The 22,406-nt window shown below is 38.6% G+C and overlaps 1 protein-coding gene across 14 annotated transcripts in view; it reads left to right on the forward strand.

The window, feature by feature from the left end:
* Positions 1 to 21,604, forward strand: part of LOC118673795 (zinc finger BED domain-containing protein 6) — a 37,596-nt gene extending 15,992 nt beyond the window's left edge. For 13 of the 14 annotated variants that reach the window (XM_036344997.1, XM_036345007.1, XM_036344998.1 and 10 more), the window contains 14 exons: positions 1,694 to 1,817; positions 3,201 to 3,404; positions 3,514 to 3,630; positions 5,116 to 5,196; positions 6,234 to 6,344; positions 7,351 to 7,413; positions 8,766 to 8,858; positions 9,825 to 9,893; positions 14,788 to 15,291; positions 15,634 to 15,713; positions 17,275 to 17,602; positions 18,335 to 18,498; positions 18,867 to 18,934; positions 19,338 to 21,604. In XM_036344997.1, the coding sequence (XP_036200890.1) occupies positions 1,694 to 1,817; positions 3,201 to 3,404; positions 3,514 to 3,630; positions 5,116 to 5,196; positions 6,234 to 6,344; positions 7,351 to 7,413; positions 8,766 to 8,858; positions 9,825 to 9,893; positions 14,788 to 15,291; positions 15,634 to 15,713; positions 17,275 to 17,602; positions 18,335 to 18,498; positions 18,867 to 18,934; positions 19,338 to 19,596 (2,265 nt within the window). In that variant the 3' untranslated portion in view covers positions 19,597 to 21,604. The remainder of the gene's footprint in view (positions 1 to 1,693; positions 1,818 to 3,200; positions 3,405 to 3,513; positions 3,631 to 5,115; positions 5,197 to 6,233; positions 6,345 to 7,350; positions 7,414 to 8,765; positions 8,859 to 9,824; positions 9,894 to 14,787; positions 15,292 to 15,633; positions 15,714 to 17,274; positions 17,603 to 18,334; positions 18,499 to 18,866; positions 18,935 to 19,337) is intronic. The other variant, XM_036345011.1, reaches the window with a different exon arrangement.
* The last annotated feature ends 802 nt before the right edge of the window (positions 21,605 to 22,406 follow it).

Genomic DNA, 22,406 nt, shown 5'->3' on the forward strand with positions numbered 1-22,406 from the left:
AAACAAGTGTCCTTTTTGTGGCCTATTTTAGTGCCCCCCCCCTTTTGTTGGTGATTTTCCAATTTAAAATGGCCCTAAGAATAGTGCTGCAGTATTATGTAATGTTCCTAAGCACAGGAAAGAAAGTATGTGTAATAGATAAAGCCTCATTCAACTGTGACTTACAGTGTGTTGGCCTAGAGTTCAATATTAGTGAATCAATGTGTTTTTAAAATATTTTTTTAACATTTCAGAGAGGAAGGGAGAGAAACACCAATAGTGAGAGAGAATCATTGATTGGCTGCCTCCTGCGTGCCCCACACTGGGGATCAGCCCGAACCAAGGCATGTGCCCTGTCTGGGAATCGAACCATGACCTGATTCATAGGTCGACACTCAACCACTGAGCCACGCCCGCTGGGCAACAATACATATTAAGTAAGGTGACTTTAAACACAGACACATAAAACAACATTATATATTGATCAGTTGATACAAATATTGTGACCAGAAGCTTATAGGAACCTTACTCTGTATACCTTTGGTCTATGTGCTCTATTACCTATAAAAAATTTAAAGAAATAATCATGTTGGAGAACATTACTGTGGAGAATTTGTTGCTAAATGAAAAATGTACAGGATTATATGAAATAACCTTTTTTAAAGTGTGCATCTACACATTTACATTTTTTAAGTAAAAGAATTCTATACCAAAATAAGTGATTCTCTTTAGGTAATAGTTTAACAGACATTTATTTCTATTTTCCAAGTTGTCTTTATTGTTTGTGTTTTATTTCATTTAGAAACAAAATCCAGTAAGTGTATCAAACAGATCAAATAAATGTCATGTGATTCGTGTATATGGGGGCTGCTAGTATAGAAGGCATCTAGTAATTTGAAAATTGCTTCCGGGAAAGGAGTAAAATCTTAAGCAAAGACAGACTTAGGAGCAAGGAAGATTGATTGATACTAGGTTCTGCCTTGAGGAAGGGGTTGAGTAATTATTCTTATTCTTATCTAAAACACAATGGTAGCTAATACACCTACTTTTGGATGTAACCGGAACTAAGATATTTTATCCAGAGGTAAAGGTATTCGCCGTACTTTTAGAAAATAGGGATGTTGTACATGTGGCAGTAAATTTAAGACATAAATTTTTAAAACAGTTTTTGCCAATTGCCTTTTAAAGCTATTGAGCTACTTTATATTTTCATTTTAAGTATATGGGATTGCATGATTCTTTCGCATCCCTAACAACACTGTGTTATCAGTCTGAGCAGTAGACTTTGATCTTTGCTCTTTTTTATACATGTAAGGATCTTTTTGTAATGGCCATTATTTCTATGTTTCCTTCCTCCATATTTTAAAATTTCTGAAATAATGCTGCTATTCTTTCTGGGAATTTTAAACCTTAGGCTCTTAAAATGATGAAACATCCAAAATAATCCAGGTTATTAATCAGAGGTTAGTTACTTTTCAGAATGCTTACCAGTTCCTTTTTCTTCGTTGAACTATTTGTTAAAGTATATATAGAATTTTCACAAAGTGAATATACTTACTTGACCAGCACCTAGTCCTAGATCAAGAAATAGAATATTTCCAACACTCTATCTTCCCCTTCATTGTCACTAACAAAATCCCCCAAAAACAGATAAACAAATTAATACAGGTCACACTTCATTTTTATTTGGAAACTATGTTTTTCCCTCTTGCAGAAAAAACGGAGTGAGATTCCTTGTTATTGGGAAAATCAACCAGTGGGATGTCAAAAACTAAACTGCGCTTTTCATCACAACAGAGGACGTTATGTGGATGGCCTTTTTCTACCTCCAAGCAAAAGTGAGATGTTTTTAATTTTAAAAGAATAATTACTGTATAATGAACACCTACTATGCACACTGTATAAAGTACTTTATATACTTGCCTTCTTTTCCTAGTGTGAGAGAGGTATTATTTCCACTTTACAGATGAAGGAACCCAACTTTATTAAGGTTAGGTGATTTATACAATTATAAACCAGTAAGTAGCAGAGTCACAATCCTGTTGCCAAAAGCCATGTGCCTCATAAGTGCTTGGCGTTACAGTTTAGATTACTAGAGCTTACTTCATTCCCATTTTCTTATCAGACCCATAGAGGTTTTGACTTTTTTTCTCTCTCTAGTCCTCACCCAAGGTCATGCTTAGAGAAAGAGGAGGAAGGGGGGTGGAGAGAAAAAGAGAAACATGGATGTGAGAGAGAAACAGATTGGTTGCCTCCCGCACGTGTCCTGACCAGGGAACGAACCCGAAACCCAGGTGTGTGCCCTGACTGGGAATTGGACCAACAACACCTCGTTGCTTGGGACATGCTCCAACCAACTGACCTATTATGGCTGGGCAGTGGTTTTTGAAAGAAACTTGATTCTCTCAGAGTGTTTGGCAGATCTCTTCCTCCACCTGTTTTATAAAATAAGGTTTATTGGAATGAAGCCATCCCCATTCATTTTCATATTGTCTATGGCCAAATTTTGTGCTACTGCTTTAGAGTTGAGTAGTTGAAAGAGAGAGATCTGTAGAGCCTATAATATTTGCTATCCAGCTTTTTACAGAACTACGTGCCCTGTCTGGTTTGGCTCAGTAAATAGAGTGTCAGCCCGCAGACTGAAGGGTCCCAGGTTCAATTCCAGTCAAGGGCACGTGCCCGGCTTGCGGGCCCCATCTCCAGTGGGGGTGTGTAGAAGGCAGCCAATCAATGATTCTCTTATCAGTGATGTTTCTATCTCTCTCCCTTCCTCTCTGAAATCAATAAAATATATATTTAAAAAATAATAATAAAATAAATAAAACTATGCCCTACCAAAAGCTAGTATTTATTTTCAGAGTTTCTTATAAAGTGATTTCCTAGTGGAATGATCAGCCATTTGATTTTCACCTTTATTTAAAGGAAGGAAAGTTACAATATTAAAATTACACGTCTAGAATTTATAGTCACTATGCATCAAGCCTTCTGCATAATCTATATTTTGATGCCCACTTTGAATGTACTTTCATACAGTAAAAAGCTAACTAAAAGCCAAGTTTTCCCTCCTTGGAAATTTAGAACCTAATTGGGAAAATGGAGATGTTAAATAAAAACACATTAAGTGCTCATATGGAAAATGCACCAAACTTTTGGTGAGGGTGTTCTGATGACGTGGGATTATATCTTTGGTTTTTAATTGATGACTAATTTTGCATATCTAGCTGTGTTGCCCACTGTGCCTGAGTCACCAGAGGAGGAAGTGAAGGCTTCCCAGCTCACAGTTCAACAAAACAAATTGTCTGTCCAGTCCAATCCCTCCCCTCAACTGCGAAGTGTGATGAAAGTAGAAAGTTCAGAAAATGTTCCTAGCCCCACACATCCACCAGTTGTGATCAATGCTGCAGATGATGATGAAGACGATGATGGTATGTTTTAGCTCTTTATGGCAAATAAGTGGTCAAGATCACTTAATGAATTAGAATTAAAGCTCTAGGCCTGTTTTTAACTGAAAATTTGCCTTAAATGTTAATATAGATCAGTTTTCTGAGGAAGGTGATGAAACCAAAACACCAACCCTGCAACCAACTCCTGAAGTTCATAATGGATTACGAGGGGCTTCTGCCCGGAAACCCGGGGTCAATTTAAAACAAGGTAAGAGGAGGCTGTATCGATGCTGGCTCCCACTCTTAAATCTTACAACACTATTGAATGTCCAAACTATTTTAAATACTTTTGAAATTTAATTCATGTTCTGATGAACAAAAATAGATCCAGAGACATAGAAGCATGGAACAGAATGATGAATTTAGAGGGAAGGTGGAAGTAGGGGTGAGGGGGTGGGGAGATTAACCTGAGAACTTATATGCATATATACGACAGAGACAGTAGTGTGGTGAAGGCCTGGGTGGGGTGGGTGCAGGGTAGATGGGGTCAATGGGAAAAAAAGGGAGGACATCTGTAATACTTTCAACAATAAATATAAACTTCAAACATACTTCCTCTTAGTTAGAAAACATCTGAGCACCTGCTATCTATGGATCTACAAGGCTAATATGCTGAGTGTCTGACTGTCTGACCGGTCGCTATGACGCTCACTGACCACCAGGGGCAGCCACTCAATGCAGGAGCTGCTGTGACGCACACTGGCCATTTACAGAGAAACAGCATCACAGACCTGGTGCCCACAAAGCAACACTTGGCTTCCCCCAAGTGAGACACAGGCCCTGCCACCTCCCCAGAGCAACACCCCACCAAATCGCAGCCAACACTGCCAAGACCCCCTGGCACAAAATGAGGCCCACAGTCCAGGCCAGCCCAGAAATGGTGGCTGTGGGCGCCGGGTAATGACGTCACGTAGCAACGCCCAGCTTCCTCTCCCTAGTGACTAGCCTCCTTCAGTTTCTTCAGCCCAGGAACGTGACTTGCTTTATAGCCGAGTGGAAACATTTTACACTTTAACCAAATGTTTGTGAAGCGTTTTCCTGTGCCTCATCTCATTTGATCCTCACAGACATCCTGGAGTAGATAGATAGGAGACTCAGTGGAATCCTCTTTTCATTTGCTGGAAAACGGAGATTTAGAAAGCTTAGAAACTCTTCCCGACTGAAAAGTAAGAAATGGTAGACCTTGAAGATGACTTCAGGTTTTCACACCGCACAGAATAGAGTCAAACACTGCTGCAGTTAAATATTTTACCCTTTGTTCTCACTGCGTGATCTACAATAATAATCTGCTTCGTGTTAATTATTTACTGCTGTGTTGGCTGACAGTTACCTGAAAGAGAAGTTGGGGTGCTTCACTGGGCTGGAAAAAGTTTAGCTAAATCAGAAAGCAGGTGTAATTAAGCAAGTTTATTCTATATACATAAAAGGCTAAATTGACTTGCACATGCACAATACATATAAAGCTCTTGCTGGCACCAATCGCATGCGTGTGTTTCAATCTGTCATTGTCAATTGTGAATTTGGTTGACACTTCTGTTATAGAGAAAGGGCAGACAGCGATATTAAAATATTTCCTCTAATTAATTTCCTTTCGATGTGCACAAACTTGTGCACTGGACCTCTAGTGTACAAATAAAATGCAAAGGTGAAAAAGGTGATAGGACCTCGTGTGATTTCTCTTTGCTTTTCCCAGGTGAATGTTTGAATTTTGGAATAAAAACTCTTGAGGAAATTAAGTCAAAGAAAATGAAGGAAAAGTCCAAGAAGCAAGGTGGTAAGTTACCAGTTTTGACTAGATCATTGAATGTTGCTAGAGAAGAATAATTAGGACACTTCCAGTGGTAAAGACCCTTGGCAACAGCCAAAATGAATTTGACTCTGTGGCTGGTTTGAAGTTAAAACACAGACTTACTTAAATCACTTAGTTTTAATTCATTGCAATTGTGTTTCAGTTCCTAACTATTCACAGCTAAGCACCAGAACTAAAGAGCTCAAAAGAACTTGTTTATCTTGAGAAATGAAGTGTATTAAAAGAAGAAATACTTTATTTTGTAGTTGATGAATTTTCACAAGCTGCTAGGACTTTCTTCTGGAGCTTGATTGATTTATACATTTCCAACCCTAAAAATTATTGTGTCATATTAATATTTAGAGAGAATCAAGTGGTTGGTTCTAGTACCCTTTTGGTAAAACTTTTTCTGTAGGAACCTTGGAGTTGTGTTTTGCATGTAATTGAATATAGATGAAAAAGATTGAATTGACACACCTGACAGCTAGTGTGCTTCTGAGATTAACTTTAGAATAATGTTAGCCTTGTTAGTCAATAAAAGTAGATTGAGCCCTGACTGGTTTGGCTCAGTGGATAGAGCGTCAGCCTGCGGACTGAAGGGTCCCAGGTTCGATTCTAGTCAAGGGCATGTACCTTGGTTGCAGGCACATCCCCAGTAAGGGGTGTGCAGGAGGCAGCTGATTGGTGTTTTTCTCTCATCGATGTTTCTAACTCTCTATCCTTCTCCCTTCCTCTCTGTAAAAAAATCAATAGGATATACTTTAAAAAAAAAAGTAGATTGAGTGCTTAAGTCACTCAAAACAGTTTTGTTTTATTTACATATTGTGTCCAAGGAAGATAAGAAATAGGGATTATCTCCCCTTCTCCCACCACGACCCTGTAGGCAAACAGAACAGAGAAACTGATTGGCTTGTAGTCCAGCGTTCTGTGTTGGACTTACCTGGTCACAGATCAAATTTCTTGACTTGTGATAGCTTTATTTTTCACAAATTATTTACTATTCTTTGACTTGCTTTATTCAGAAGGTTCTTCGGGAGTTTCCAGTCTTCTACTCCAGCCTCAGCCCATTCCAGGTCCTGAAAAAGAGAATGTCCGGACTGTGGTGAGGACAGTAACTCTCTCCAACAAACAAGGTGAGACATAGTTAGGCTGTAGACATAAATAACTGGGCGAGCAAAATCCTTGTGTGCATTTTATTTTACCTTTGGTGGATTTGCAGGTGGAGCTAAGAATGTTGATTGGGCCCTGGCCGGCTTGGCTCAGTGGATAGAGCATCGGCCTGCGGACTGAAGGGTCCCAGGTTGGATTCTAGCCAAGGGCACATGCCTGGGTTGCGGGCTCCATCCCCAATGTGGGGTGTGCAGGAGGCAGCCAATCAATGATTCTCTCTCATCATTGATGTTTCTATCTCTCTCCTCCTCCCTTCCCCTCTGAAATCAATAAAGAAATATATTTTTTTTTTTAAAAAAAAGAATGTTGCTTGGATAGAAGGATGAAAAGAAAAGTTAGTGCATTTGACTCTGTTATTAAAAAGATTGAAATTCTTTAGGTATATTTAACTTTTTCATTTACTGTTTATTTGTATCCATTCACCAAATTTGTTGACTGCCCGTTATGGTTAAAGAACTATTAAAAAACCCTTTAAGTTATAGAAATATTTCCCTTCATAGTTTTAAATCTAGTAGGGAATAGGACACAAGTAGTTATGGTGTGCAGATACATTTAAATGTTTGTGCCATTCAGACAACAAAGAATCAGAAGAAAGCACTCACTTCTGGAGTGATCAAAGAAGGTTATAGGAGTGGAGTATGATTTTTTTTTCTTTTTAGCTTACTAAAGTATGCAAGCAAAAGTGTAGATTTTATAATCAATTGATTAGAACACAACTTGTCATTGTATACTTGGCTACTCTTAGTAATTAGGACTGCTATTGCTTCCCTTTGGGCTGTGCATTTGACTACTTAAATTTATTATTTAACATGTTGATTTTTTTTTATTGATAGTTTTCCTAAGACTGAGATCTGATTTTCAAGAAATTAAGTGGACTTGTTAATATTGGCACATGCTTTATACCCATTAGTAGTTACTGTATACTGAAAAATTGCCTAATAGTAGAGAAATTCTGTTTTGCCATTTCAGGAGAAGAACCCTTGATAAGATTGAGTCTCACCGAGAGACTGGGGAAACGAAAATTTTCTGTAGGTGAGATAAGTTTTGTACATATCTTTTGTTTTCTTCTTGTTTGTGCATTTATATGATACCTCTTCCAACGTTCTCTTTATATAAGTGCCCTGTCATAATTGATTTGTAATCCCCTGTATTCTTGGCTGAAAGCACATTTAAAATGTTCCCATGTTTTTCACTCGTGCATTATATCTTTGATTGAAGTCAGAGAAATTTGCATTAAAATTTAATTTGATTATGGCCAGCATTTTAAAAAGCAGTAAAGTACATCTCTGTTTCTATGGACAAATTGAAATTTGGCATTTTAGAGGGAAAGAAGTGTCCAGTTAATATAAATTCATCCCTGAGTTTATTAGTGTTAGGTTATATTTAGGGAAGTATTTACCATATTACTGAATTGTTGTGTACCTACCCTAGTGTGTCTCTTTCAAAAAAATTATTTTGAAAGTCTCCTCTGACTTCATACTCTTTTAAAATGTGCTTGCAAACATGAAATCTTAACTGTTTGGAATTTTCTTTCACACCATTCTCATTGCCTGATAAATTTTAAGTAAAAAAGTACAGAAATAAGTTATTTTAACATCAGCATACATGTAAACATTGTGAAATTTTGGTCTCATGTTTAAATTATCAGTGAAAGGAGAGAGAAAATCATACTCTGCAGAGTCTTTCAAGTTTTTAATGGGACCCTGGAAAGATTGTATCTTTAGTCAAAGAATCCTAAAACAACTCATGACATTTAAACAACTTGTATTGAACAGTGTAATGTAATAAACCAGGAGTCGGAAAACTTTGTCCAGATCTTGGCTCCATCAATAATTGGTGACTTGGCTAAGATAGAGAATCTTTCATAATGTTAAATTTCTTATCTGGGATCGAAGACGGGTGCTATTTGGCCTTCAGAGTCTTTATGTCACATAAAATTTTTTAATTTTGTGATTCTTTTGCTGTCCTCCTAGTCCCTGGTGCATGAAGCCATTAATTTACTTAGAATTCAGCAGACAGGGAGTGAAATTTGTTTCTTTTTTGTACATGGAGAGTTTTTTTGTTTTTTGTGTTTTGTTTTGTTTTGTTTTTCCCATATATTCCTAATTCTGATTTTCAGTCTTAGCCAGGATTTATAATCCTCCATTTATAATTTTAGTCAGTTATTTGGTAAATGTTAATTTGTGCATTCTAATTTTTTGTTCCTTCTTTCGGAACATTTTTATTCCTTCTCTAACACTGGGTAATAAATAAGCTAGTAAATGAATACACCATATACATGCAGAAAAGTAAAGAAGTATTCTGTGTTTTCTGTTTTTGCTTGTATTTCTTGACCTTGCAGAAGGTTGACTTGAACTCTTAAACTAAATTTTCTCTCTTTGTAGGTGGTGACAGTGATCCACCGTTAAAGCGTAGCCTTGCACAGAGGCTAGGGAAGAAAGTTGATGCTTCAGAAACTGACAAAACACCAAAGAAAGGTAACTTTGTTGTAATACACTTTGTGTGTGTAATCTTGACACTTGTCTTCTGTAATGTTAACAGGTATAGTTTGTTACTCTTTTTGTGCATGTAAATTAGATTATCTTCTGGTATACATTTTATTCATTCAACGAACATTTGAGTTGCTTACTCGATTCTAGGTAGACATCATTGTATAAAATAAACACCATCACAGTCCTCAAGAGATTATAGTAGAAATACTTGTATGTATTGTGATAATTTCTGTGAGAGGGAAAGTGTACATGTTATGAAAGCACAAAATTTGCAGCCAAATTCCCTTCCTCCTTGACAGTCAATTACATTGAAGACTTCTTTTAACTAAAGTACATATTTCAAATAGATTTAGGAGGGAAAGCCTTTTGATGTCAATAAGATTTTAGAAGGTTGTATGGTAACAAAAATTATTTTACTTATTAATTCAGTAGTTTTTGCTTTTCAAATCTAAAGAAAAATATTTAAAGCTTTCCAGAGTGCTTTGGGGAGGAAAGTTTCATAGAGAGGAAAGTTTAAAACCTGAAAACATTTTTTTAAATATATTTTTAACCCTAGCCAGTTTAACTCAGTGGATAGAGCGTCGGCCTGCGGACCCAAGGGGCCTGGGTTCGATTTCGGTCAAGGTCACGTACCTTGGTTGCAGGCTCCTTCCCAGCCTGGGCCCTGGTTGGGGTGTGTGCAGGAGGCAACCAATCGATGTGTTTCTCTCACATCAATACTTCTCTCTGTCTTTTCCTCTCTCTTCCACTCTCCCTAAAAATTCAATGGAAAAATATCCTCGGGTGAGGATTAAGAAAAGAGAGTCATGCTGGCCAGTTGACCTAAAACATTTTTTAAAAGCATTTGTATTAGAAGAGAAATATAAGCCTAATTTATGACCTTTGAAAAAGATATTTGATCTCTAAAAAAATCTCTGTTCAACTTTTGGGTTTTTTGCTTTTTATTTACAGTTCAAGTTTCCAAGTCTCTAAAGGAACGATTAGGTGTGTCAGCTGGTCAAAACAATGAGGAGGCAGCAGGTATGTAAACCCTCAGACCAGCTTCTGATACTCTTTTTCTTGCCATAAAATCTTTAATTTTTCTCCTATTTATCTGTTGAGTTAGTTTAGGGCTTGTGTATTTTGTTTTTTTGTGTGTGGCTCTTCTTTGTTTAAGTAATTAGTTAAGAATTCTGTTTTTGTACTTAAAAGTGACATACTGAGTTTTCATCATTGTATTGATAATAGAAAATTAGAAACAATCTTAAGTATCCAACAAAAAGGAATTAGATTAAATTAAGGTAGTTATGTATTGTAATTGCTGTCGCTCAGCTGGTGTGACTCAGTGATTGAGGGTCATCCCATGAACCAAGAGGTCACCCATTTAATTCCCTGTCAGGGCATATGCCTGGGTTGCCAGCTTGATCCCCAGTAGGGGGCATGCAGGAGGCAGCTGATCGATGATGTTTTTCTTTCATGGATATTTCTATCTCTCTATCCCTCTACCTTCCTCTCTCTCTAAAAATCAATTTAAAAACATTTAAAATAATTGCTGTCATGAAAAGTCATGTTGTGAACAACAGTGATGGAGAAAACTTCTCTCATATTGAATGAAGAAAGGTTACAAAAGAACATACCACTTTTGATCTTTAACATTAGGGTAAAATAATCCTTTTAAAAAAATTTCTTATAATAGAAACCTATTCTCAGGAAGAAGTCCATATGTATGAGATAATTCCAATTTTGTAAAGATAAAATTGTATGCGAAAAAAACTGCAAAAAAATACATAAATATTAACATTGGTTTATCTGGGAATTGAGGTTTTAGATAATTTTAATTTTCTTTATATTCTTGTACTTTAATTTAATGTTAGTTTTAAGTTGCAAGCTCTAGCTACGTAAATGTATATGCAAACAATTTAAAGAATAATAAAATGAACATTCTGTTACTCAACCATCTAGCTTTTTTATACATTGCTGGATTCAGTTTAATGCTTTTCAATTTTTATATATTTACGAATGATATTATCCTGTGCTTTTCCTTTTTCGTTTTATCCTTATGTTATTTGGATATTAAGATTTTACCAGAATTCATAAAAAGGGAATCTGATGTGAAACATTCTTATTCTTTTTTTTTTTTTATCCTCACCTGAGCACATTTTCATTGGTTTTGTTTTTTTTTTTTTTTTTGAAAGAGAAACATTGATCTGTTGCCTCCTGCATGCTTCCCTACCAGGGCCGGGGATCGAACCTACAACCTAGGCACGTGTCCTGATTGGGAATCAAACCCACAACCTTTCTGTGCACAGGAGGACACTCCTACCAACTGAGCCACACACCAGCCAGGGCCATTCTTATTCTTTTTGAAACTTTTTTCTTTTTTTAAATATATTTTATTGATTATTTTTTAATATTTTTTTTATTGATTTTTTTACAGAGAGGAAGAGAGATGGTTAGAGAGTTAGAAACATCGATGAGAGCCCTAACCGGTTTGGCTCAGTGGATAGAGTGTCGGCCTGCAGACTGAAGGGTCCCAGGTTCGATTCCAGTCAAGGGCATGTACCTTGGTTGCGGGCACATCCCCAGTGGGGACTGTGCAGGAGGCAGCTGATCGATGTTTCTCTCTCATCAATGTTTCTAACTCTCTATCCCTCTCCCTTCCTCTCTGTAAAAAATCAATAAAATATATTTAGAAACATCGATGAGAGAGAAACATTGATCAGCTGCTTCCTGCACACCCCCTACTGGGGATGTGCCCGCAACCAAGGTTCATGCCCTTGACCGGATCGAACCTGGGACCCTTCAGTCTGCAGGCTGACACTCTATCCATTGAGCCAAACTGGCTAGGGCTATTTTATTGATTTTTTACTGATAGGAAAGGAGAGAGAGAGATAGAGAGTTAGAAACATCGATGGGAGAGAGAAATCAATCAGCTGCCTCCCGCACACCTCCTACTGGGGATGTGCCCGCAATCAAGGTACATGCCCTTGACTGGAATCAAACCTAGGATCCTTCAGTCCGCAGGCCAATGCTCTATCCACCGAGCCAAACCAGTCACGACGAAACTTTCTTTATTTTTATGGAATTTTTCTTAGAATATTTTATTGAGAAGAAGATAATTTGATCAGAAATTCTTTGTTAGTATTAATGTCAGTAGCTGTTCTGAAAATAATGTTGACATTTAATTAAAGCACTAATAATTCTTTTACTTTTTTGATAATTACCTTGCAATCTTTAAGGACCTCAAAACCTAGATTCCCGATCTTGTCTAAAATGAACAAAGTATAATATGATTCCTCCCTATTCTGCACCCTCCTCCCACAATTCATCATATAGTACAGTGAGAACAGCAGGGAATTACCTAATATTCCATGATATACAGTTCCAGAAAGGACTATTCACATTGAATCCTGGTGTTCAACATAGACTACCATACAATGTGAATTGACCCCCTTGAGTTGTGCACCGCGGCAGACGGGGACATCTCTTTCCTCCAGGGAAGTGAGCCTCAAGCTGCGTATGTTGTGATTTAGAACCAGACCCAAGTTCCTATGGGTGTCAGGCAGCTTCATGTATGCTATCTCATGCTCACAACCACTCCTGGGCTCTGGTGGAGGGACGGTGGCTTAAAGAAAATTGGAGTTATATAGGGAGAGACTGAGTTGTGTGGCTTTCAGGTGAGGGCTACTTTTCCCCATGCTCGCCCAACTGGTGCCATTGTTTCTGTGTCCTGCAATTCTTCTTTTTTAAAATACATTTTTATTGATTTCAGAGAGGAAGGGAGAGGGGAAAGAGAGAGAGAAATGTCAGTAATGAGAGAGAATCTTTGATCGGTTGCCTCCTACACAACCCCTATTTGGGGGTCAAGTCCCCAACCCAGGCATGTGCCCTTGACTAGAATCGAACCCAGGACCTTCAGTCCTCAGGCCGACACTTTATCCACTGAGCCAAACCAGCTAGGGCATGTCCTGCAATTCTTCTTAGACAGATGTTGGAGCTTTTGAACATAGTTTCCACCACATGTTTTTTAACCTTGCCTTCATATTTTCTATCTCTTTGGGGTTCTTGCTTCACTTTTTATGATCTTTGCTTGTTTTCTGTATAGGATCAGGGAGTAAATATTGTAGCTTTGCAGGTTACAAACTAGGTCACAACTACACAACTCTGCCTTTATAGTATGGAAGCAACCATATGCAATATGAAAATGGATGGTGTGGGTTGTGTTCAATGAATGTTACTTATAAAATTTAGAAACATGAATGTGAGAGACACACAAAATTGGTTGCCTCCTGCATGCATCCCTACCAGGGACTGGGGATTGAATCTGCAGCCCAGATACATTCTCTTGACCAGGAATCGAACCTGTGACCATTCACGGGCTGATGCTCTAGCCACAGAACCACACCAGCCAGGGCGATTTAGTTTACTTTCTATACACACACACACACACACACACACACACACACTAGAGGCCTGTTGCATGAAGAGATTCGTGCAATAGGCCTTCCCTTCTCTTGGCTGCGAGCACCGGTTTTCCTCCGGCACCCGGGACCCAGGCCTTTGCTCTGTCTGGAGCCGCCTTCCGTCCTCCATCTTCACTGCTCCAGCTTGCCTTCAGTCTTTGCTCCGCCACTTGGAGCCTACATATGCAAATTAACCGCCACCTTTGTTGGTGGTTAATTTGCATATCACGCTGATTAGCCTATGGGAGGAGGTGTAGTGAAGGTACGTTCAATTACCCTGTTTGTCTATTATTAGATAGGATATGTATATATATACATTTTTTATTTATTTCAAAGAGGAAGGGAGAGAGAGATAGAAATATCAATGATGAGAGAGAATCATTGATCAGCTGCCTCCTGCTTGCCCCTACTGGGGATCGAGCCCGCAACCCAGACATGTGCTCCTGGCTGGATCCGAACCCGGGACCCTTCAGTCCACTGGCCAACGCTCTATCCACTGAGCCAAACCGGTCAGGGTAGTTTACTTTTAATGTCTTTATTATTTTGATGAAATTTTGGAAGGGTGGGGAAACAGGATTACCATGGCACGATTCATATTATACTTTCTTGGAATTGTTATTTTGAGATCAGTCTACTTTTGAAATGGAAGAATTTTTACTTTAAAAACTTAAGGAAATAATTCATAAATGTTGGAGTGCTTTCTATCAGCGGGTACTAAAATAAGTAATAATAGTCACTGTTCTAATGTTAGTGCAGTTGGAAATAATCACTCATTTATGGTATTGTATGATCAGTGTAGCAAACTAGATTTGGGGGTGGTCAGGTTCTAAGATGAACTCAGTTAACACATTGTTTGTGGGTAGTTTTTATCGCATGCTAACAGGTGGTGCGGGCCATTTTTGCTAATTTTTTGCGCAGATGGCAACGTTCAGTAAAATTACGATAACTTTAGTTTACGTATTTATACGTTACCCGCATTCTACCGCTAGTCTATAAAGAACGTATTAGTACGTGTCCCGCGCTCTACTACACTGGTAGAACGTATAAATATATAAAACGTGTAAACACGTTTCCCGCATACAATGTGTTAAAACTAGGAAGAGAAATGGGGACAGTAGGGACTATTCCGTGTAGAAGCAATAGCATATTCAGAGGTTCAGAACGTGATGTGTTTAAGGTTGTAAAAGGGTAGTTTTTTTATTTTCATTCATTAAAAGCTGTATTCAGCCCAGCCAGTGTGGCTCAGTGGTTGACCATTGACCCGTGAACCAGGAGATCCGTTCAATTCCTGGTCAGGGCACATGCCCAGGTGGTGGGCTCAATCCCCAATAGCGGGCAGGAGGCAGCCGATCCATGATTCTCATAGTTGGTGTTTCTCTCTTACTCTCCTTTCCTCTCTGACCTAAATAAAAATATATATTTTAAAAGAGGCGAACTCCAAATAAAGTGACTTGTGTTCCCCTTGAAAACAGAGAGAGTTACTAACGTTGGTGAGATCCATGTGAAGACATTAGAAGAAATTCTTCTCGAAAGAGCCAGTCAGAAACGCGGAGAATTGCAAACTAAACTCAAGGCAGAAGGCTCTTCAAAAGCTGATGATCCTACTTCAGGAGCAAGAACCTCGTCCACCATTCGAATCAAAACCTTCTCTGAGGCCCTGGCTGAAAAGAAACACCGGCAGCAGGAAGCGGAGAGACAGAAAAGCAAAAAGGATGTCGCCTGCGGCAAGTTAAAGACGGATAGTGACACTAAAAAAACATCGGTTTTGCCACCAATGGTGGCCAACAAAGGACAATCAGAGGAGCATGCAGGGAGAACAAAGTCTATGCAGGAGGTGCATATCAAGACGCTGGAGGAAATTAAACTGGAGAAGGCACGGAGGGTGCAGCAGAGCTCCAAGAGCAGCCCCAGCTCCCAGCCTCAGCCCGAGACCACCGTGGGGGCGCGGCGGCTTTTCCGAATCACCAAAAAGTCAGGTAATGAGAGAGCTTGGTCTGTAGCACCACTTCCCAAGTAGTCTTTCAGAGGGCAGGGCTCCGCAGGCTGTTCCTAGGAGTTCTGTAAAGTTCTCTTTACTCAGATAACCTGTGAGAACCACTGGTTACACAAAGTGAAGCTGTTTCTGTATAGCAGCACCCATAGGCCTTTCATATTTTAAAGTTCATTTTGGAAGTTTATAAGGACTAATGGGCTTTATCTACCATTTTATTAGCCCTATGTTAGCATTATTTTCATTGAGAAAAGTTTTGTTTGACGTCATCTGTCATGAAGTTAGAGCCTAAATGAAATAACTAAATATCTGTTTAATGTGAATATAGGTATAAAAGAGGAGAAGAAACTTCAAGAAGAAAGTGAAGTTGCATTTCAGAGCAGTGTTGCTAGAATAGAGGCTAAAGAGGTGAGTTTATTTTAAATCATTTTATAATTTTGTCCATGGCAAGTGAAGGCTAGATGAATGGTGAAATGTGCTTTTTAGTTTTAGCTTATAATAAATTTCTGTTTAACACTTCAATGATATGTAAACAGTCTTTCACTGTGTGTATAATTTTCTACAGGGAAAAATTTTTTTTTCTAATGGGGGTTTTCTGTACTTCTGTGTATATCACCAGTGTCCTCTGCCCTTTGAAAGTTTTTTAATTGGCATCAGTGTTTTTAAACTGAGCTTTTTTTCTTGCCTTTGAGAGTAAGACCAATTCATTGTACTAAAGTTGGTAATTTTTAAAAGAATGAGAAACCCTGTAATTTCAGTCTACATGTACCCACCACTCATTTTGTTTTTCATGGATTTCCTTCAAGCCTTTTGTTTACATACACATATGTGAACTCATTTAATCTTTGACTCGTGTTTAGAATGTAAAGGCAGTGCTCATTTTGTAGCCTGCTTTAGCTTTTACCACATTAATAATTCTTCAAGATGTTCGTCTATATCAACCACATAGTGTTCTTTATACAAATGTAGTCTGTTTCTGGACTTTGTTTTACCTAAGATAATGAGCATCTTTGTACATTAATGCAAGTGTCTGATTATTTTAAATCATTTTTATTATTAGACTCAGGGTCATGATTAGCCTAAAGAATCTGGGATTTTATTGTTGCACATATATTTAATCTTGCCTCTCTAGCTTGGTGGGGTATGTTTTGTTGTTGCTTTTTTGTTAATCCTCACCCAAGGATATTTTTTTCCATTGTGGAGAGAGTGGAAGGAAGGAAGGAAAGGAAAAAGAGAGAGAGAAACATCGGTGTAATAAAGACACATCAACTGGTTGCCTCCGCCCCTCCTGGTGCCAGGGATTGAACTGGAAACCCAGATATGACTTGGACTCAAACCCGAAATCCTACAGTTCACAGGCTGATGCTCTAACCACTGAGAAAACCAGCCAGGGCAGCTTGGTGGATTTGTTTTTATTTTTAAATATATTTTTATTGATTTCAGAGAGGAAGGGAGAGAGAGGAGAGAGAATCATCGATTGGCTGCCTCCTGCCCGCCCCCCACTGGGGATCAAGTTCACAATCTGGGCATGTGCCCTGACCAGAAATCGAACCATGACTTCCTGGTTCATAGTTCAACACTCAACCAACTGAGCCACACCGGCTGGGTAGGTGGTTTTTATTTAATATCAAAGAGCAAAACAAGCTCTTGTGTTTTGGATTATGTGAGACACTGCTTGACTTGTAACTTATAAATAGCAATTATCATATAGGTTGTTAGAGGTACTAGATTTTTTTAAAAAGGTTTTTTAAATTGATTTTTCAAGAGAGAAACATCGATGTGAGAGCAAAACCATCGATTGGCTGCCGCAGCCCCTCCCAGGGATTGAACCCACAACCTGGGCATGTGTCCTGATTGGGAATCAAACTGGCAACCTTTTGGTGCACAGGATGACACCCAACCAGCTGAGCCATACCGGCTAGGGCTAGGGATACTAGATTTTAATTCTGTCATTTAAATTTATACACAGGCTCCAAATGAGACAACAGGAGGTGGCATTAAAATTCCAGTCAAGAAAAGTGAGACGATGCGAGAAAAGTACGTACAGAAACAGCCAGAGCGGGGAACCTCACAGAAGGAAAAACCTGTTCTGCCATCCCCCTGGGGAGCTGTAGACGCTGGCAATGCCCAGCCAGCGGACCCGCCAGTGCTCGATGCTGCGCCGAGCATCACACGGAGCCTCACAAAGCGGCTTCCCACCAAGTCATCCCAGAAGGCAGAGGTGGAAACCGCAGGGATTGGCGACTCAATATTGAATGTGAAGTGTGCAGCACAGACCGTGGAGAAAAGGGTTAAAGGTGAGTGTTCTTTCTAGAATACCTTGCTTTAGGACAGTGATGGCGAACCTTTTGAGCTCGGCGTGTCAGCATTTTGAAAAACCCTAACTTAACTCTGGTACCGTGTCACATATAGAGATTTTTTGATATTTGCAACCATAGTAAAACAAAGACTTACATTTTTTATATTTATTTTATATATTTAAATGCCGTTTAACAAAGAAAAATCAACCAAAAAAATGAATTCGCGTGTCACCTCTGACACGCATGTCAGGTTCGCCATCACTGTTTTAGGATCTCAAAATTATCAAATTTCTGTAATTCCCTGGGAGCAATTGGACTGAATTTCATTTATCTTATATCCGGGTCACACAAAAGTGAATAGTAAGGAGCAGTTCTTATAATTCTATTTAAAGAGACAAATCTAGATGAGTTTCTCTCTCAGCATTTAAAATTGCTGTTTAGAATTTTTTTTTTTTAACTTTCTGTGGTACGTTTCTCCTCTGATTTTAAAGAAGAAAAGGAGTAGAAGAGCAGTGGCAAATTCAAGAGCCACTGAAGAATCATTTGAGTGTATGTGTTCATTATGTTGGTGTGTAGTGCAGATGGCTTGTGGGTCATTTCTAGTTTTTTTGTCATCGTTTTGTTTGTATGTTGTATATTACTGTGAAGGAATTTTGATACTCTGAGTTATTCTCCATGTAAAATAGGGATATTTTAAACTACTAATCAAATATTTTCCATTCCTTGTAGCTAAACCCAAAGTGAATGTGAAGCCATCTGTGGTTAAAGTGGTCTCTTCCCCCAAATTGGCCCTGAAGCGCAAGGCAGCGGAGTCCCACCCTGCTGTGGCAGCGGTGAAGCCGCTCAGCGCCAGCGGGGACCTACAGGAGAGCCCGGCCAAGAAAGCGGCCATGGTAAGAGGCAGACCCAGCGGGGCAGTGCTTTCATCTCCATGGTAGGGAAGCAGGGACGCTGATCCCCATCTGTATCTGTGTGTGACACTTCCTGCCATTTTCTAAGCATTTTCATTGTTTAGTTGTTACTGTATTTTATGTTTACGGTCAGACATTGGTGAAGTGGCAGATTAGGATTTTTGAAAGCTAATTTTTGGGCACTTAAAATATTTTGCTTATTTGTACACCCAACCTTTGGATTATTCACTCTTGATTCCCATAATTAAAGAAAGATAGCCATGATTCCAAGAAGGTGGCAGAAGAAAGTGAATGTGCTCACATTAAAAAGCTGACTCTCCCACTTAATTACATTGCTCTTCCTTTCGTAGGCTGTTGTCCCACTCCTCTCTGAGGACAAAGCAGTCACTGTGCCTGAGACAGAGAGACCTAGAGACAGGTAATACCTTGCAGTTCTCTTAAATCAAACTTAGGCCACTAGTATTGTTTATGCTGTCTAGAGAATAAAATTGCTAAATAATTCTAAGCATGTACAATTTAGCCATATCTAAATTGTCTGCTGAACTTCAAATTAATTTCAAGAAAACATAATGCTCAGGGTTGCTATTCTCCTTAGGTGCCATTGTTTATATTTTGCCTGTATTATTTCAAGGATGTTTTGAAAGCCTGCCTGAATTCTGCTTTAAAGGGAAGATGCTTTGTCCTAATTAGTAAAATAATTCCTTTTGTGTGTCCTCAAACAACTCTTTGCTAACTCTTTGTATCACTGAGAGTAGGTAGTCCAGCTAGCCATTGAAAAAGGACAGTTTTTAATAATCTTCTGGGTGTTTTTTTCCTTACAGTCTTGTGCTGCCTCCAGCCCAATCCTCGTCAGATCCCTCTCCACCAGAAGTATCTGGCCCTTCCTCATCCCAAATGGCCACGAAAACTCGCCGACTCAGCACTGCTTCGACAGGAAAACCCCCGCTCTCTGTGGAGGATGATTTTGAGAAACTAATATGGGAGATTTCAGGAGGCAAATTAGAAGCCGAGATTGACCTGGATCCTGGGAAAGATGAAGATGACCTTCTGCTTGAGCTATCAGAAATGATTGATAGCTGAAGATGATAGTAGGACATTTCATACAAACAAAAACAAAAAAACTCACCAAAAAACTGCACTTAGTTTCATCTATTGTAACATTTACCCAAGACGATCATTTCTTTAGTCTAGAATTTGCCCCAGATCAGAAGTATACCTCTGAATTACCTGTATGTGTCCTAGATTCCTTGGGGTCAGATTTTTAAAGTCCCTTGATAAACATTTTGTCCATTTGATGCCACTGTTTAGCATCTTCAAGAAAAAGTTCTTTCTCACCCCTCTCTCCACAAAAAGACTGAGAGAGATCCAAGTGAAATGATGCAGGAGAGCTTGGTGACTCCTTGAGGTGTTGTCAGTTTTGGCTTTTCCCCCTTAGTTGTATTATTTCTTTTATGTATTGTCTTAATGTACTTACTGTTACCTGAGTTTGGAAAGGATGAAGACAGCTGCTATCATAAGGACCAAATTTCATGCTACCACTAAAAAAAAATTCAGTCTGTGTTAAATTGTATGTCTTTTTTAAAGTATTTGGAGATTCGTCTAAGCTTTGGAGCTGAGCAGCTCAGGAAGCCTGTAATCTGGACAGAACTTTTTGGACCCGATTTTCATGTTTCTACTGCTGAGTAAGCCTCTGAAGATCAATAGCTAATTTATTATTACTGTAATTTTTTTAAGGCTTTAAAGTGCCTCAGGGGTTCTCTGAAATTAATTTTCTATTTCTGGGATTCCCTGGATTCTTATTAAGAGATGGTGACATAATGATTAGAGGAATTCTCTTTTTAGTATGAAAGTTGTCCCTTCTCTTTAGTACTTGCCTCCTACTCACATTGAATTATCACAGGAATAAAAATTGGTTAATTTTATATTTCTAACTCTCCCAGCAAACTCCTCTTACCCAGTATTTATTTGGTATCCTTTAACTATCAGAGGGGGGAAATGAACTCACTCAAGCTGCCAATATTTATGTGTGGACTGTAGCAGTACAATGAATTGTACTACAGAAGGGATTATTTGAAATTTCTGGAGGTGTATTGTATACCATCCAGTTTTCTTCATTTCTGAATTGAATTTTCTTTCTTTGATGTTGGTCTCCCTCCTTCATATCACCTCAAGGTTTAGACTGTGAAGGGACAAGTATGCGGGGCTAATCCTCTTAGAAGGAGACATTGCATATGTCGGAAGGAGGAGGAAAGAAGGACTTGTCCGTTTTGATACTTTGCTGTAGGTGGCAGTTTTGTTTCTCATAGGGGAATCTGACCCACCTGTCATGTTGGCTCCTAAGGAACTGCTATTGTAAGCGGCTCATCAAGAGTTGAACTTCATGTAGCCTTGTTGAGAATACGGAAAAGGAAGAAAGCCACAGGACTGCCCATTCAGTCTTGGGAAGATCTGGATGATTCTGCACAAGCAAAAATGACTTGAAATTTATGTATAGACACTCCTCTGTCGATCCATCTTCAGCTGACTGAATGTTGTGTCATAGCCCTTCTCCAAAGCAGGGGTGGAATGTTTGGTTTCACCACAGATTTTCTACTCATTTCATTTCTGGAATCAGCTTAGATTCCAGGTCCGTTTTGTATATAACCTTTATTTGCTTTTTAAAAAATAATTTTGTTTCATATTTAAAGCCCTTGTATTAGTCAATGATTCATGTTCAGCATTGTTTGAACCATTTGCCATTCATTACACAAAGAGAAATACTTATTTGTGTTTTAAATAAAACTGGTGTAGGAAAGTCTTGACATTGTGAGTTAACTGGTCATACCTCATGTCAGCCTAGGATCTGCCTCAATAGAGGCCCCAATCAAAATGGTGTTGGCCTTTTGTGTAAGTGCTCCAATTTCACAGGTATTATTTGGCTTTGGAAATCTTTTCAAGGACGTACTGCCAAACTCACCACAAGCTTGTTCAATTTTAGTTATATACACTTTAGGTAAGAATGCAAATTATATGTGAGGATTCTTTTCTGGCACTGACCTAACCATTATCATTGTAACTCAAGTAATGCCATTAAATTTCTTAAAAGAGAGAATGTTTATAAGTGATCTTAGATGGCGTCAACAATTTAGAATTTTCAAGCATGAAGGCAATTAAAAATTTTAATTCCAGAAAGTCCCGTTTTTTTCAGTAGTGTGCCAATATTTTGTTATGGGGTTACCATATAAATTTGTTAGACACCAAAAAACTTAGATTTTTTTTCTTTGTCAAATAGTACCAACAAGTTGAATCAGCTTTTCACAAAAAGCCAAACAGATTTATATTTAGTTTTGAGTGATGATGGTTTTCAATTTTAAATAGGGAAAAGGCCCAGATAGTACAGTTTGGCTAGAGCCAAAAATTTCAAAATAGTTTGCAATTCATATATTTGTCTCAAGATCAATGATTTCTAAAATTGTGACCTTAACCTCAAATTCCAATGGGTCCTCTCTCATAGGGCCAGAACAGAGTTTTGGGTTTTTTTTAAATACATTTGTGATGGGGTTTTATTTAATATTTTTTTTTATTGATTTCAGAGAGGAAGGAAGAAGGGGAGAGAGAGAGAAACATCCATGATGAGAGAGAATTATTGATCAGCCGCCTCCTGCAAGTCCCCCACTGGGGTTCAAGCCCACAACCCGGGCATGTGCCCTTGACTGGAATTGAACCTGGGACCTTACAGTTCGTAGGCCAACGCTCTATCCACTGAGCCAAAACCGGCTCGGGCCAGAGTTTCTTTTCATCTTAACCAGTCTTTGAAACTAGAAATCAGACTGAAGTTTAGTATAGTTTCAGAAATAAAACTTACTCTATATTGGCCAAAGTTTTATGATCCTTTTCTAAAACTGGCTTCA

The sequence above is a fragment of the Myotis myotis genome, unplaced genomic scaffold (genome assembly GCF_014108235.1).
Source record: "Myotis myotis isolate mMyoMyo1 unplaced genomic scaffold, mMyoMyo1.p scaffold_m19_p_18, whole genome shotgun sequence".
NCBI lineage: Eukaryota > Metazoa > Chordata > Mammalia > Chiroptera > Vespertilionidae > Myotis > Myotis myotis.